We start from the raw sequence: 17,327 nt of genomic DNA, 5'->3' as shown, positions 1-17,327 counted from the left end.
CTTGAGCTTGTCTTCCATTTGCCATCTTTGGTAGAAAAATGAAGTTAAACTCTTACCTCACAAAAGTGTCTTCTTCCACATCCACAGACATATTTCATAAATTTGAATATGCATTCAAGTTAGGCTTGGATGTTAAATTACAAGTATCTTTAAAAAACAACTTTTCAGGTGCAAAACGTAATTCCACATAAGCCCACACTTCTGCATTAAACATGCTTTTTCACTGGTCTGACATAATATTTGAATCTTAAATGTCATATTTTCATTGGCTGTAAGTGGAAAACCATCATAGTAAACAGAAACAAAGCCTTGAAAACATCCATATGTGTAATTAATCTATATAATTTCACTTGTGGCCCTGAAATAAATGGCATTTCCCATTTAATTTGAGCAATGTATCCCATCTTTGAAGAATTTCAGCAACCAGGAGGCAGCAGTATTGCTTTATGCTTTGCAGAGTTATCATAGATATGCACTTTTAAGGTGCCGGTTTATATATTTGATAATTACAAGAAAGGTAAATTGCATGTAGAGTCTCCCACGTGCCCTCGTTAAAAAGCATAATGTAATGTCACCAGAAAAGACCTCTGGTTATCTCCTGACATTAAGACTGGGTAGGACTTTGTGAAATTAAAGGGCTAACTGTGTTAGCTGAACATCTTTTTACTTCCTGTCACATATTCACCCTCGCACATGGTGAGATAAGAGGTTAGAGAGGAAAACCTCCTGTTTGGAAAAGCTTCTGGGAAATTTTATGTTATTTTTTTTTTTAAGCAGGGCTTTTCCTCTGCTTTTCGCTAAAGTTGTTGCAAGCTGCTAACTGCTTTTGCTTGGCAGTGCGACCATTTCAGTCGAGCTTCAGTCTGTATAACTGTATAAACTAGTTTCTTTTAAGGGTTTCCTACCATAATATTACGAGGCAAATGACTAAGTGCTTACATGCTGTTAAAGACTGGGGCCGAGCAGTGAGAAGCCCCAAGCTGGTGATTACCGAGCTCTGAAGCACATCTGCACTCCAGCTCAGCGGAGACCACATGAGCACAGTGTGTGGTGAAAAAGAAGAAGAAGAAGAAGAAGAGGGAATGAGGGTGGGGGGAATCATACGGGAGCAAAGGAGGCCCCTCAGGCATCTAGCATACTCAATGGAGTCATAGTCGGCGTAATTACAGTTTGCTTATGTCATGTCTTTAAAACAGGGTAGAAATTGGGTACAGAAGAGATGTTAATTTTGGATCTAGGATCAGAACAAGACAAGAGCAAAGCTGAAATGACAGGGCAGGACACAGACTTTCCCATGCAACACACAATGTGGCATTCATAGCCACATAGCTGGGCAGCTAAGCTTCAGCGGCACAGTTTCTAATCATCCGATTAAAGAAAGGACATTTATAGACAACTCCTGTCAAGATCACAACTTCTTAAATTGTCACTGACACCATGAAGCCACTGACGTGATTTAACAGGATGAAATGCCGTGCTTTCATTTTGTGCACACAAAAAAACTGAATTAAAAGTTTCAGTTCCGCGGCATCGCAGAGTGATGCAGTTTCTGTATGAAGTAATTGGGTCAAATGCCAGCGCCATCTTCTGACATCATCAGGATAAGTCAAAGTGTACACGACCAAGGCTAAGTACACAGAAGCAAGTTGAGAGCGATTTAATCTGGCAAAATTAGTCAGTAGTTGGAGCCCTAATTCAAAGTAATTAAATTCAAAAACTGATAAAACACACACATTCACTAAAGAGGTGTGTGTGACCGTGACGTGTTGTTCCTCTGCAAAGGGTCCATCCCTGAGTCACAAATCACAGGTTTTGAAGTAAAACCAAATAAAAAATAAAAAAGATGTTTTCCTGAAGAAGATAACTGCCTAACAGTAGGTCATCATGTAAACATGGAAATATTTGGATTTTGAAGTTCCTGGAAAATAGTCCTTTGCCATTGTTCTGGTGAACTGCCATTGTTCTGGTGAACTGCCAGGTAGCCACTCTGCTTTCTGCTGGTTAGTGATGAGAACCAGGTGAACACAATTTCCTAGCAATCAGAGAGTGCAGGTCCTTTTGGTGTGACTGATGTGTCACTCCTGTTTAAAAAAGTGCAAACAGTGCTGGTAACACATGTAAATTCAGAGCTGTGCAAAAGTCTTCTACAAACTGTGAAGGACAGCCGGTAATCCTCACAATGCTGTTGCTCATTTCCTGAGTCTCACTGGAGCAGCACATACACTGATTGATTGTATCTAATTATCTATTAGGTAATTTTTATCTTATTGAAGTCAAGCTAGTAAGTTTAAAAGAAAGTGTTTATTGGTTAAAGTAGAAAGTGAAAAAAGATTAGACTAAAAAATAAAAATAAATAAATGTTGGTCAGAATATTTCCTATTTATTATACTTTTGAAATAACTGGTTTAAAGGGTTGGAAATCTTGTTCATTCCAGAATGTATTGGATGTGTTTCTGTTTCTTTTGAGGGTTTTCACCCATGTGGCTGAAAGGCTAAATCACTATGGTGACCATCATACAAAAATAAAGATGGATCAGCTAAGTTGAGTGAATCCAGTTCAAGTTTCACAGTATAGATTATCCCTTTCAAGTGGGGAACATCTTTGACCCCTGTTAGAGATTAAATTTAATGTTTTAACCATAAATATGTGCACATTTCACAGCGATTACTCAATGAAGCCCAACTATAATAAAGTCATAGAGGAAATAAGTGAAATTCATATGTAATTAATGGATAAAGCTCGTCCGAAAGGAATAAAAACCACACAGACACAGACTAACAAAAGCAAAACCTCATTTCTTAAAGGTCTGTTAATGAACAGGGGGTGTGAACTCACTCTGACCCATAAATTGCTGTAAACAGATGCCAATGACTTAAAAATCTGTAACAGTTAAAAGTAAAGGAAAATGTTGGCTTCGGACAGTTTTAAATTAATATGAATGAATGATAAACAGTTTAAAATGTTTAGAACCGTTCCTCCAACTGATGCCGTCCAAAAAATACTACGACCCAACCAGGGCAATTTTCTGGAACAAATTCCTGCCCTGGGTGGTGAAAACCATTCTGGTTCCTGAAAAAGGTTCATCTGGTGGAAATGTGCCTTAAATCAAGATGTGCAGCTTTACAGCATGGGATTTTGGAATCCCATACTGTCCTTTCTATTCTCGGGCTTTATGAATGGTTTTGCTCTTCGCGGTCAAACTTTTGTTCCCCCTTCCAGTCTTCTCTTCATGGTACATTTGGATAATAACATGCCAGCGGGCTGAAAATTATTATTTTCTGGGCTGGACTGTCTTATTTCTGCACTGGAAGTATTGTTAATGCTGCTAAATTGGCAAGCAAATTGTTTTTCTTGCACATCTAAGGCTGCAGCAATTCATGTGTTGCACTACGGCTCATTTTCGACAATGAGTTGTTGAAGACTGCTCGGCGCGAGTAGCACAACATAGAATAACCAAATGTCCTATTCTCATTGTTTTTTGGGGGACCAACTTAAATTGACTGGTGTGATGCATAGAAAACAACAGCCTTTCTATAATTGGACGTACACTGCAGATGCTGCCTACTGGAGCGAACAGTGGCGAAGCGCACGGCAGGTTTATGCATACAGGTAGAGCGGAAACACATGCAGACTCACTGAAAACGGTGTGTCGCTGTAGCTGGTGGTTAGCGCAAGTGCAGCTTTATGGACAAACCAGAAAATAGACTTCATACCATTGTGGTCGCAACAAATGGGTGACAGAGCACATTGTGGTGTGTGTAGCTGGTTTCATGTGTTTTTGTGTATGACAAAGGTGCCAAAGATCCCATCACTCGCATGGACATGGAAGCTATAACTTGTAGGGCAAAGTGAGAATTCATTCAAATTGACTGAAGATGAACAGGTAAACTAAAAAGTACCCACATCTTTATTCGTCTTTGTGAGCCTGATGCTTTATTATTTCTATTTATACTATTAAAATGAATACAATTTCAGATTTCTGTTATTTTTCTTCACATTGACTTAAAAAATGAGCTACTTTTGTTAAAGGTTAATTTTCTAGTCCATAGAAGTGGAATTGTTAGAGATATATGAAAATTTGGGCCAATATCTATAGTCTCTATATATACTGCTGTTCTGGGATGATTTACCAATATTTTATGAAATGTTCTACTCCTTTAATCATCGGAATAATTGATATGTTCTTTGATGAAATTATTGTTTACAACAGCCCTATTTATAATGCCCAAAATGTATAATATGGACTTTCCTAATATTAACGTTTTTTGCATTAATTCTTCTCTCAGAGGATTCCCTTCACAGTTGAATTAAGAGCTCGGTTTGAGGAGTTTTGGTCTTTCAAGGGCCTCCAGTAAGAAACCATCACAGTTAAGATTAAGTAGCCAATGCTTTATTGGAAAAAAAGGTATATATAAAATTATTTTAATAAAAGTTTTTAAAAAATATACCAAACTTCTGGTCAGTTTTGCCATTTCACTATCTTCCAACTGCAACACTCTGTTGAGCGCTAAAGTGACTCTAGTGGGTCAGATTTGATGCATGAGCACTGTTTGTTAAAGCTACAGCATCCACTTGAACACTTCAACGCTGGCCATTAATCTTGTGTGAGAAAGACTTTGCAAATGCTTTAAAAAGCACACCGAAGTACACACACACACACAACGCAAACACTGTGTTTTTTTTCTCTTCCTTTCATGCACACACCATCCATATCCATCCACGCTGAGAGCCTGACCCTCCTCTCCTGCTGGCATCTTACAGTGGTCACTACATCACTGTCAGCATCCAGACCACCAGGGAAATGTGCCGGGTCATTTCGCTGGTGTATCACTGAGCCCCAAGCTCCAAGTCATGGAATTATGGCCAACCTGGAGACGTGAATGGAGACGGGGAGGCATTCCAGTTTGTTGGCCTTTGGGGAAAGTGGACAGGTACAAATAGCCTGAGAGCTTTCTGGGAATCAGTCACTTGAGGGTTTTTTATTTTATCTTTGGAAACAACATGCAAGATCAGAATTGGGTTGCCAAAACACAATAAGCGCCACTTGTGTTTCTATTTCTTGCCATATGCTTAAAGTTTTAATGTAACGTATATTCAGATCTACAGTCTTAGGGGCACGACAAGCAGGAGGTGATGTCACTCCATTTCTGTTCATTTCCTACAGGTAACAAATGCTTGTATTCCTTTGGTCAAGTGACAAGCGAATGTATTCCTACACAACATTTGTGTCTGTGAATTTTTGTGCATGAGACAGTAAAGTTGATTTATATTTAACTGGGATATTTCACTGGGATTTCATTGGAGTGACCAACGTGGGACCTCATGGTGTCAGTGGTAGATGTTTGTCCTGCAATTAGAATGTTGCCAGTTTGACACAATGTATTAAACATGGGGAACCAATATGTGGTTCTATACTTTTATTTTCTATTGCTTTTCTTTTGTTAATATTTCCTCTAATTCATGTAAAGCATTATGAACTGCTTTGTTGCTGAAAATGTGCTATACAAATAAAATTACCTTACCTTAAATTGGCAAAATCAGGAAAACTTCCACTCTACAAATCTGGTGAAAGGGCCGAAATACTGAAATCAGTTCTCATTGCCTCAGCTGCATGGCGAAAATGGCGTCATATTGTCCTGCAGCCTTCTTGTTACAACTTCCCTGTTGAACTTTTCGTCCCTCTCTCCAGGGAAAGGGACGACATTTACTCCATTTACTCAACTATTACTTACTACCAAACTTAAACAGAAACCCCAAGTGAAATGCAGAGAATCTTGTTGTGAGATGACAACACGGGTGTGGATTTAAATACTTTCTCAAAGTTTGTGAGTGACTGTCTCTGCCACACCATCATTTCTCTGCCTTTCCCTGAGCTGGTTTTGAAATGCCTAATTAAACTGAGATGCTGTGATCAAAACAGCAGTTCTCCAACTGGATCTCAGCTCTTGATTGCTCCCTTTGCACTGTGCTCTGCAGTCTCAAATCTCATCAAGCATCAATAACAAGTCCTGGGAAAAGAGCAGAGGCTCTCGTCACACCACAGGGAGCCTCTCAGAACTCTCCTCTTACAACAGTCACCGCTGGTTGCCATGACACGCGGCACCGTGTCAACGACGGCTGTCAGACTCCAAGTTTGATCCCAGCACTTGACATGGAGGGCGGGAGGGCTGTTTGGGCAGCCTTTTTTTTTTTTTTTGGTAGTAAATGGCAGTACTGGGAGGAGGGGCTGCAATCAGTTCTTGCCATCACAGTCTTTTCATCCCTGACCAGATTCTCAGCCTACTGACCCCTTAAAACAATTAACTGGACAATAGAACAATGGCTTTCAAAACATAGAAAACACCAAGTCAGCATCAGATCGAATTACACTTTCATCTCAAGTTTCCATTCAAAATAATGAAGCTGACATGCGGCTAAAAATGCTAGCTTACGTCTCTTTATGGCGTTCTCCCAATCTTTGAAAAAAAAAGGCCTTACTAGATTATATTAGCTCATTCTATATATATATATATATATATATATATATATATATATATATATATATATATAATATATATATATATATATATATATATATGATATATATATATATATATATATATTACATATTAGAATGCTGTCACAAATAATTCATGAAAAGCTTCATGGGTTATAGGGATAAGTCAGAGATTAAAAGGGACAGACTGTGTTTTAAACTCCACTGGACTTGTGGGTGACCAGGTCGCTCCGTGAACTTTCTCTGCAGTGTGATGCTCTTGTTCTTGTTCTTGTTTTTGGAGCCATTTGCAGGCTAACCACAGCGGTCACTCTAACTTACTCTGTCAGAATTTGAGGCTTCCAGCTGTGTTTCATGCACACCAACCCACACACCCTGCTTATGTTTGCAGCAAAGTTATACACACAACAAGTGTGTTCTGTGTATATGTTTTACCACGATGGACTTTTGATGTGTTTAGATAATCATGCCTTTACACTAACACTATGATTCGTGAAGTCGCAGACAACTTTATGTTTTTCCTTCTCCAACTTTGAGGCCACATAATAAAGTTGGTTGAGACTTTTTGGCAGGATACGACTTAGAAAGGTCAGTAGACTGTCTGCCACTGACTGTTGCTCGGCTGACAGCTCCTGCTGTGACATTGCTGAGTTTTAACTTGCTTGAGGAGACGCTAATCAGATCGCATCACTAAGGATGCATTTAAATGCAATGTGCAAACAGCTGGGCTTAAATGATGCACTTTGTATTTGAGTAAGAACGGTATGACACTTAACACTACCTACCAACCTACCTACCTTTTAAAAGTATTTATGCCCTGTTTTCTAATAAATATAACTTCCTTTGATATCTATAGCTAATATTGAGCAAAACCAAGGACCAACCTTCACAAGCCATCTACAGTATTGTTGGGACTATAAGTCACTTTTTTTCAATTTGGATGGTCTGATGACTTATAATCGGGTTTTTTGTTGTTTTAAAAGTTTATTGGCTCTTATGGCCCTTATTCAAAAGTGCTCAGAGGGGACTTTTGCGGCAAAAGTTACCAGGCCAGGAGTTGAAGCTGCGACAGCCTTGTCGAACACTAAGGCCTCCTTACATGGGTTATGCTTTGCCCCAGCACCACCACAGCACTCCTTCTTGATGCATTTTTTTGACTGAAGTCAATTGATATTGACCGATACGAACAAAGGAGCATTACAATCTGCTGAAAGAAAGATGGGCAGAGCTGGAGAAATATCTCCACTGTTGGGTGTTTAAGTAACACACTGTGAGGCTTGTGAATGATGCAGTTGCACATGCAGACAATGTGTCACCAGGAACAACATGGACAAAGTCCCTCTCACATCTGACAATTTCTAAACAAATGCTGTGTGTCACAACTTATCATTGCAAGTTGTTGCACAGACATGTCCAGCAGATGTCCGCTTTGAGCCTAGAGTACACTCGAACCCACATGGAGTGACATGGAGATAGCATGAAAATGCTACTGCACAAATTAATCAACAAGTTGTTGCAAGGCCACCAAAAAGTGAGTGAGTTGATGGCACCAAACTGCCTGTGAGAGGTTGATCGACCAAAACTTTCCCTCTGCCTACGTCCCCCAGAATGCTGTGCGGTTCTGGATTGGAGTTCAGTCAAAATTGTTGAATATTCAGTCAAATCTATTTTCTATTGATATTGATCACATGTCTATCACAATAGACGTCGTTATTGTTTTATCGCCCAGCAACTAGTTTATAGTCAAGGATCAAATTCACCATCATTTTATGAACTAACTACACAAACAGCCACCTGACCTGCTCACAACCTCGCTAGTTCATTTGATGCTTTGTGAATGTTATAGAAGAATTGAAGCTCTGTGGTTCTAGTAAACAGGGGGATGTCTAAAAAAACAGAACACACATCTTCAATGAGGAACATTTTTCTCGAACACAGATGGTTTAATAGCAACCGTTGGCCAACCTTGGACAGTTCCTTCCACCTTTTCTGCTTTGACTCACAACTGGAAGCCGTGCATTGAAAAGTCATTAGGTGATGTTTTACACGGTGTATCGATGTCAGGGCTCAGGAGGTGGAAGCGGAAAACAAATGCTTTCATTTGCGCTTTCCTCACTCTGGATCTGACTGCTCAACCTGTCTCTGACCTGTCAGGGCCTGGGAAAAGGTCACGGCTAAGAATCATGGTGGGCTCTTCCACCATCAGACAGCCAGACGCTGGGTGCTTCCAAGCCTAGGATGTTTTTAGTTGGAAGACTGACATGTGACATGTTCATCTTTATAGGAAGTTTTAAATTTGTTCAAGAAGCATGTTGTAGAAATAGCCACGGTGCCTCAGATCTATATTCTGATCTTATGAAGGACTTGGCAGTGCAGAAATCAGATCAGCTCTGGTCTCCCAGAAGAATCCTACCCCAGCAAGGGGGGCCGGGAGCACAGAGGGGAGCTGTAAATCACTTCAGTTTTCTGCATTTACTGCAGTGCTGAGCAGCTCTGAACTTGTTCTACATGGTAAGAACCTGTGTGGTTGACACCCACCAACCCCCAAAACAACCAAGCCGGGAGGATTGGGGTCAAGCAGCGTGGCGACCCCAAGGAAAAAAAGAAGACCCCCACCGGCAGCACCCCCCATGCGCTTCTCTTACAAATCACAGAGCATTACGCCTGCAATGACACCCTTTTATCTCTCGCACAAAACCGAGGAAGACAACTTTATTGAGAGGAGACGCGTGAGTGCGGTGCTCCATAAAGATGGGGCGTGTGAAAAACAAGGAGCACGGTCGGCTACCGTTGAGGATTTACAGTAGAAAATCCCACGTTGTCATCAATCCATCTAGCTGAGCTCTTAATGCCACCTTGCCCTAGTCTTTATTTCAACAGCTTCCATCTGGTTAAATGAAACCACTGGCTGCGGCTTGGCGAGTAGCTGGAGCTGACACCTCCGTTGTTACAAAGTGGGCCGGGTTCAGGAAACTTATTACAGACTCCAGCCCCTCTTTCCTCTTCGTTGTTGAAAGAAGACAATAAAAATGAAGATCAGACTCTTCTGTTCCCGACACCTTCCCCTCTGCTCCACTATCTTTTGATGCCGACCGAGTCGACCGCTCTCAGTAAAGAAAGTGATGGACTCATCGCTCTCTGTAAAGAGACCGGCCAGGCTCCCAGGGAGTTTCAACCCCAGACAATAAATTCGCATTACTCTCGCACAACACTTTCACTCTCTCTCTTTCACCCACCACAGCCCAGCTCGGATCACCTCTCATTCATTTCTTCACACTCTTTGCTTTTCTCTCTGTTGGGTTCTGCTAGTAATCTCTCCTTTTTCTGACAGCCTATCTTCCAGTGTGTTCCCTTAATCCCAACTTAATCTTTTATTTGAACTCATCAGTGCACGGAGCAGGCTCATATGTCTGCTTCCCTCATTTGTGCTTAATAAAATACCCCAAGCAGAAGGCTGGATGTAACGGGGTTAAACGGCTGCAGTGTCCAAATCCTATCACTGGAGACGGAGATGGAGAGTTCAGAGAAAGCATTTCTTTCTACTTGGTAAAATTGTTTTTAAAACAAAATAGTGATTTGTGTCATCTACAGATTTGGTCACGTGGAACAACAGTAAGAGTGCAAGGCTTTTGGGATACGTCTCTATCGCTATTGCAGATTTAAAGAATCTCCGCCACAGTCTCAAGTAATGGGGCACAAACGGAGGTTTAATTTAACCGATCTTTAAAATGCCTGATTTTTGGTACTAATTTTTCAAAATATAACAACAAATTTGCCAAGCCAGCAGAAACGGGGTGACTCACTGTAAAGGTGGGTTGAAAACATTAATGGTTCAAAACTGCCCAAACTTTCCATACTCTTATTCCTATAGTTCAAAGTCATTTTATTAGAGAGCAGAGACATTGTGGAGGGATTAGAAGTACAAAGTAGAAAATAGTGTTGACCCTCCTTTACATGTTGCTTTATGCTGCCGGTCTGCTGGCTGAAAGAATTTAACAAAACTTTTGCCTCACTTACAAGGAACTTTTTCGTCTAGTTATACATATGAAGGCCTGCATGATGATCTGGGTATTTTGTTTAGCATATGCATGAGAACAACAAAAAAATACTGAATAAATGTTTAACCATAATAATTGGAAATGAACCGATTGCAGCTTTCTGAGACGATCTTTAAAAAGCATGACCTGCTGAATCAATACCAATTTTTTGTCTGAAAAGTCAATGTGCAGACAAAGTCAATAAGTTGGCAACAAGGGGTTGACTGCTGTTAACTGAGGACGGGACCTGCTTGTCGGGTCAGGCCTTTTTCACGGCAGAGCAAAAAGGGACGGTGGCTGATTTCAAGACCCTTGAGGAGGTGGATGAGATCAGGGTCTCATGTAAGTATCGGTCGATTGCTTAGTTCCTAAAATAAAAAAAAATCAGGGCCACCTTGTTAGTGCACCCCTAGTAATAATCAACATTATTAATTATTTTATCAGCCTCCTTGCTGTTACTGGTTTTTATGTTTTGAAGACAAATTTTTACTGTGATACAGAGAAATTGTAGATATCTTAATTACAGATGGGCCGATCTAATATAAGTATCGGTATAAGCCGTGATATTGAAAACAATTCTAGATCAGGTCCAATCCATAAGGACAGATCTATTGAGTCTAATTCTATGCTTTGTGCTGTTATTAGCGACATCCCCCATCAAAACAATCATTCCGGCCCATTCAAACTCAATCACAATCCCGTTTGGATGTGTCCTCGTATCGCCTTAAGAAAAGGCAATACCGTGAGTGGAAGCAAACCAAATGAAAGGGACAATGCAAAGATCAGCAGTGCCAACCAGGCGACTCAAACGTCACCCTGGCTTTAATTGCTGCGAACAAGGGAAGACGTAGATTGAGGGCAAACTGAGGACAGAAAGAGCCGAGCAGGAGGAGGAAGAGAAGCAGGGGGTGAGAGGATCTGTGGAGGCTGGATGAAAAATGGAGGAAGAACATTTATGGCGCTCTGACTGGTCCATCTGGTTGAGGCTGGTGTGGGATGTGTCAAGGAATGTGTGAAGCTCTGCCGGCACCTCGTAAACCACAAATGAAAGCCAAGGATCTTGTAATTACAGAGTCTCTGTGGTTTAAGGGGAAGTAGATGTCTTGATTTCGAGGAGTCTGAATAAATCGGAGAGAAAGAGGAGGTTCTCGGTGTGTAAAGCAACACTTTAGAGCAAAAATCTGGGATGTAGAATGTTCTTAATTCTTAGGTAACATCTGTAAAATCAGAATATGATCAACCAATTTACATGATGTACTGGAAAACACTCACCCATCAAAAGGTAGGAAAACAAACTATGGATTGCAAATGATCAAAACAATGATGTACAAAAGTATCAGTCAGGAGAAGAGTACAAAAAAAACCTGCATTATTTATATCAACAATAGTTGGAGAAAAAAACGAGACATCAAATAACATGAAATCAGAAGTTAGTCTGTGATCAGAGACACTTCTTACAGGTCGACAGACTTTGAAGGAGGTGAAGACATTTTCAGTCTCCTGGACTCTTCACATGTCTCAGCTAAAAGGTAGGGTTGTAAGACATGCGTCTTTTTTTCATAGAAAACACCCTAGTCCAGTTAAAATCTCCCAGAACCTTCAAAAAAACATTTAAACTTGACTCAACAACATTATCTGTGTTTGGTTTGTTTTACAAACACTTCTGATCCAAGTTGAGAGTAGAGGTGATACAAAGCTGAAGTCTGTGACCCGTATCCGGAGGCCTCAGTATTCTTTGCAGCCATCAAACGTTCGATTCCCGGCCCATTGACCTTTTCCACATGTCTTTTCCCTGCTCCCACAAAGCCACTTTAGTCTTGATTCACGATCAAAATAAAGGCCACTTGAGCAAAAATATTCTTTAAAATCCCCAAAAACCTTCAGGTGTCAGCTAAAAAAGTGAAGATAAAGAGGAGTTTCATTTTTCAGCATCACTGAGACAAAGCACACAAAACCCACAGTCCAGAACTAAATTAGATAATAAGCCTGTAAACTGACTCGGGAGGAGATGTCGTCACAATCGGGATTGATATTGCAAGATAAAATGGTCACATATTGTCAAAGAATGATGATGTGGGATACCAACAAGAGGATCTTCAACAGAGTTTTAAACTGAGGGTGTGCACACTTCTATCATTGCACTGTTTCCATCTGTTTGGTTTTCAGTTGAATTGTACTGGCTGAATGTCATGCTATGTTAAAAAAAAAATCGTTAAAATGATTTATGATGTTCAAATTCCTGGCATGCACTTTGGAGCGGTTGGAAGTAGAGGTGCGCCGAAGATTGGTAATCGTCGATTACCAATCTTTGAAAAGCCTGACGTGCCGATTCCAATTTTGGTTGATACCAACTTTTTTTTTTTATCTGAAATGTTGCTAAATATAGCAAGAAAGTTGCTGAGTTGGCAATATTGGAGTGACTATTAACTGCAACTGAGCAGACGCGAGCTGGTCGGCCGGTCTGTCAGTCAAACCTCTCTCACAGGAGAGCAGAAGAGGACAGACGCTGATTTTTAGACTTTTGTTGAGGGATAGCAATGCAATTATCGGCCAATTACTGATCTCCCAGAATTAAGGAAACTGGCGCTGACATCTAGTTGTTAGCATTGCTGCCTTGCAGCAAAAAGGTGCACCTCTCGTTCAATGCATTGCAAAAAGTTAAATCTTAGTAAGTTTAAATATCTTAAATTATGAAGAGGTTTTTATGTTAGAATATTTTTTCTTATTGTAGGTGTGTTTGAACTAAGTTACCTTAGTAAGATATAAAAACTTCATACTAAGAAAATATGACTTTTTATGAGTAAATATAAACTAGAAACTATAATATTAATATTTACAAAGCAAACTTCAAATACAACTTATTTTATCTAAGTAAACGTTTTTTATTTCAAGCACAAAAAAAGAAATCACTGCTGTTTCACAAATCACAAAGAATAATCTAGTCCAGGTTTAAACAGTTTAGGTATTATTATTATTACTATTATTCAAATAGAGCAGATTAAACACGTGATGTTGAAAAAACACACTTTTAAACAACTATGTAATTTTTAAGTAATTAAAATGACTTTGTCCTGGTATCTTGAATTCCTGCATTATTGTCATTTTTGTTGTGTTTATGTGAAACTTAAAGGTAATAAAGAAGTGAAAGTAATTGAACTCATGTCTTCATTCCAACAAGCTTGTTCCAGAATTGACGGGAACAAATTTTGGATTTTTGCCTTAGCATAAGAACCTTGAGTAAAATATGCAATGACAAAATATACAATTTAATCCTTTGTAACAATAAAAGTAAACTAGTCTTAGATGCTTCAAGAAATTCAATGTCAAGTAGCATTTTCCTTACTTGAGAATATTTTTCTTAAAATAAGATAATATATCTTACTGCTACAAGGAAAATTGGCTTGTTTTGAGTAAAAATACACTAATTTTTAAATATTTTTAGATTCATCTTGGGTGAGATATTTTTTCTTGTTTTGGAAAATCTTGACAAGATAAATTTTCTTGTTCTGTTGGCACATAATTTTTCTTATTTTAATTAAATTGTACCTTATTTTTGTACTTGTTGTTTTTCTTGTTTTTTGAAAGGGGACTTTCAAAAAGTATGTTCACCAATACATGGGTGAACATTCCAGTTTACATTCCAGGGAAAAAAGCACAACAGAGTTCTTCATCTCAGCAACTTCTACCACAGCTCAGAGGAATCCACTTACCAGTCCGGAACACGTCGATATGGCGGCCGAGGATGCTGACACGTTGCGAATAAATCCCTGATACAAACAGTGGTGGAGCCCCTCATCGCCCATCACCGTGGAGATGCCGTCCGATCCGACCGTCTGCACGGTGAACCCCGGGCCGACCACAGAGGAGGGAAGCAGGTCCAGGTGCATGTCCTGCCCAAAGGCAGACAGCCGATAGTGCAAGGAAAGAGACAGGGACCTCCTGCTCCGACGGCCTCTCCTGGTAACATCGTGCGTCAGATATGTGCCATCAGAATCCACCTCCACTGGTGTTACAAACACGTAGTCTGAAGGAAAGGGATAGACAAGTCAAAGAGGTCCACAGGAGTATGCAGTCATGCAACAAACACAAAGTAGCACATAATTGCTAAATGGCATGAAAATTATACCCAAGTTTTCATCCATCCATCGTCTACACCTGTTTTTTCTTGAAGGGACGCAGGATGGGCGTCCCTTCAAGGATTGTGTCTCCATTTCACAAATCTGAACCAGTAAGAGGTGATGTTTGCAGTTTGTCACAAGCCATGAAGGGCAGACAGCAAACATGGAGTGAGGTGTTCCACAATCGTCTCCATGAGAAAACATGTTGTGAGGGTGCCTGTCTTTGGCAAGAAAAACTTGTTGGAGTTAAGGAAAGAAAAAAATGCTGGAGGCCAACAAAGACTAGAGGTGCAAATCACTCATTTCCTTAATTTGGTGAGGTCAGCGATCAGCCAACATTGACATGAGAAACCGATCTTCTCCACTGTTCCCATCTATCTCCGCAAAGGTCTGAAAAACTGTCCCCTTTTGCTCTGCTGTGAGAGAGAAATGACCGACAGACCCACCCACCTTGTTGCATGCGCAGTTAACAACAGTCACCCCATTGTTGCCAAATTTTCAATTTTGTCTCTAAATTTAGCAACTTTTGAGTCCAAAAATAGTATCGGACAAAATCATAATCGGGAGTTTTTTGTTGTTTTTTTTTAAAGATTGGTTATCAGCCAATAACTGCAAAGGTGATAGAGACATACACCAAAACCCTTGAACCTCTGTAAAGCCTGAGAGGTGAGGGCTACAAATTTTCACTTCACTTTTCTGATTTTTACTTTTCCTTGCAGCTCACATAAAATCCCAATCAAACACATTCTGACTCGACTAAACTTAGGAAAACTCAAGGTGTGTGAATGTCTCCTGTAAACCACACAGTCCATGCAGCACATAGGTACACAAGCACATTTTTTGTTGTGTTTTCTATCTTTTTGGTGTAAATCCTTCAACACTGCATGCTTGGGACTAAGTCAGAGTGTGCAAATCATCTGCACAGTTTTTTTACAAAGCAGATGTAAGGATTCCCAGAAAAGGGAATCCTTGAATGGGTTTTGCACCCACTGCCTCTCAGACTGAATGGAGCAATGGAGACATAACGGATCTTAACAGGGGGTTGCTAAATTTTTATTACCCAAGTAGCTGGGATGTCACCCAGACAATAAGGCTGTTTTCACTTCAGACTTTCTCTTTGCCACCACTCCAGCCAGCTGTCCCATTCGCTCCACAGCCGTGGAACAGTGCCAGCTGGGACACAACATCTAGAGATGTCAAAAGACAAGCACTCACCATAATTTAATCCGTGGCTGTGGCTGGAAGAATAGCTGGCCGTAGCAGAGTGGGAGGCGTGTGTGCAATAAATGTGCAGAGTCTGCAAAAAGAAGAGAGAAGAAGCCATCAGTGGACAGGTAGCAACAGGTTGAGACCAGAGCTGGAAACTGGATACCATCCACAGGTGATGAATGAAGTTCCCCTGCTGCAATATGAGTTTTACACTTGAGTTCAATTTGGCATCACTTTTCAACACAATGAATGAAAGTCGGTGTGAAGCTGCCACAGAAAAGATTAAATAAAATAAATAATAGCAGTAATGATGTTTGTTTGTCTACTCTCCGGGTTCGCGCGTCCTGCGTGTAAAGGTGAGGTAAAATAGCTCTTGCCGACATGCCTTAACGATGTTCCAAGTCAAGAAGGTGGACAGAAACTTGACTCTGCTGCAGCCGACCGGCGGGACGGGTAAAGTCCATATCAACAGAAACAGGCAGTCCATGACGATGGCATGCAGAGCGGACACCTCCGAGGTTACCTCCGGAAAAAGCGCAAAAGCAACAATAACCTGCGGCAGCGCATAATGCAGTGAACTCGCATTGTTTGGTGGCTCCGCTCCGCTCTGGGCTTTCAGGTGAAGTCAGCTGGCTGAAGCGGCCGGTCGGGAGCGCTCATGAGTGCGTGTGTGTGTGTGTTGGTAGTGAGAGTGTGTGTGTTTTGATGAGGAGCGGACCGCAGTAGCGCGGGTTATCAAGGGGAGAGGCGCTAACTGAGAGCTGCACTCAGTTCGGCTCTGCCAGGGTCCGTGTGCCGGATGAGCCATAAGTCAGCTGCAGGCAGCCAATCAGCTCGCAGTATCCTTCTGCCTCGCGAAGATGAAAAGGAAGGAGATTCTCCTCATGGCAACGACAAACTATTAACGCTGCGTTCAGAGGCAGCTCGGAAATGTCTCTTTCGAACGCAGAATGAGAGGATAATAACTTCAGAGGGCTCTTTTTGCCTACTTTTTAGACGCTGAGTCAAGTTGAGGAAATATATGTGATTCACGTTCTCATTATGAGGTTATTAATCATTAATAATACGGAAATTACTGTGACATTTTCCGAAGACTAATTCATTAATTCAGACGTTTGTATTTCTGGAACATGAACTAGATTTTAAACTGGAACCATGAAGGCGATGGACGGAAGCCAGACATCCCACTGCGTGTTTATGATAAAGATTTTGTTCAGGATGTTTTACTAAAATAAATAAATAATATTGTACTTAGTCTAGTAGTCAGAAAGTACACAACTGCATTATTAATTCTATGATATATAAAATAAAAGTGCTGAAAAGAAAATACTAGTCTTTTTTAATCCCACAGTGGTGAAATTCTCCACAATAAAAACATACACCCAACCGAATACAAAAATATCTAAAACAATATAAATCAAATAATAGTGAAAATGAAGATAAAATAAGATTAAGTAAAAACCAAA

The 17,327-nt window shown here is 40.4% G+C and overlaps 1 protein-coding gene across 2 annotated transcripts in view; it reads right to left on the bottom strand.

The window, feature by feature from the left end:
• The window catches only part of adamts18 (ADAM metallopeptidase with thrombospondin type 1 motif, 18), a 57,860-nt gene extending 41,234 nt beyond the window's left edge, over positions 1 to 16,626 (bottom strand). For both annotated transcript variants that reach the window (XM_055060066.1, XM_055060067.1), the window contains exons 1-3: positions 16,247 to 16,626; positions 15,868 to 15,949; positions 14,245 to 14,558 (exon numbers count right to left, since the gene is read on the bottom strand). In XM_055060066.1, the coding sequence (XP_054916041.1) occupies positions 14,245 to 14,558; positions 15,868 to 15,949; positions 16,247 to 16,348 (498 nt within the window). In that variant the 5' untranslated portion in view covers positions 16,349 to 16,626. The remainder of the gene's footprint in view (positions 1 to 14,244; positions 14,559 to 15,867; positions 15,950 to 16,246) is intronic.
• Between the last annotated feature and the right edge of the window lie 701 nt (positions 16,627 to 17,327).

Source organism: Poeciliopsis prolifica, unplaced genomic scaffold, assembly GCF_027474105.1.
Source record: "Poeciliopsis prolifica strain line A6 unplaced genomic scaffold, Auburn_PproV2 SCAFFOLD057, whole genome shotgun sequence".
NCBI classification, from domain to species: Eukaryota; Metazoa; Chordata; class Actinopteri; order Cyprinodontiformes; family Poeciliidae; genus Poeciliopsis; species Poeciliopsis prolifica.
Note: the sequence above shows the minus strand (reverse complement) of the source record. Positions and strands in the feature narration are given on the sequence as shown.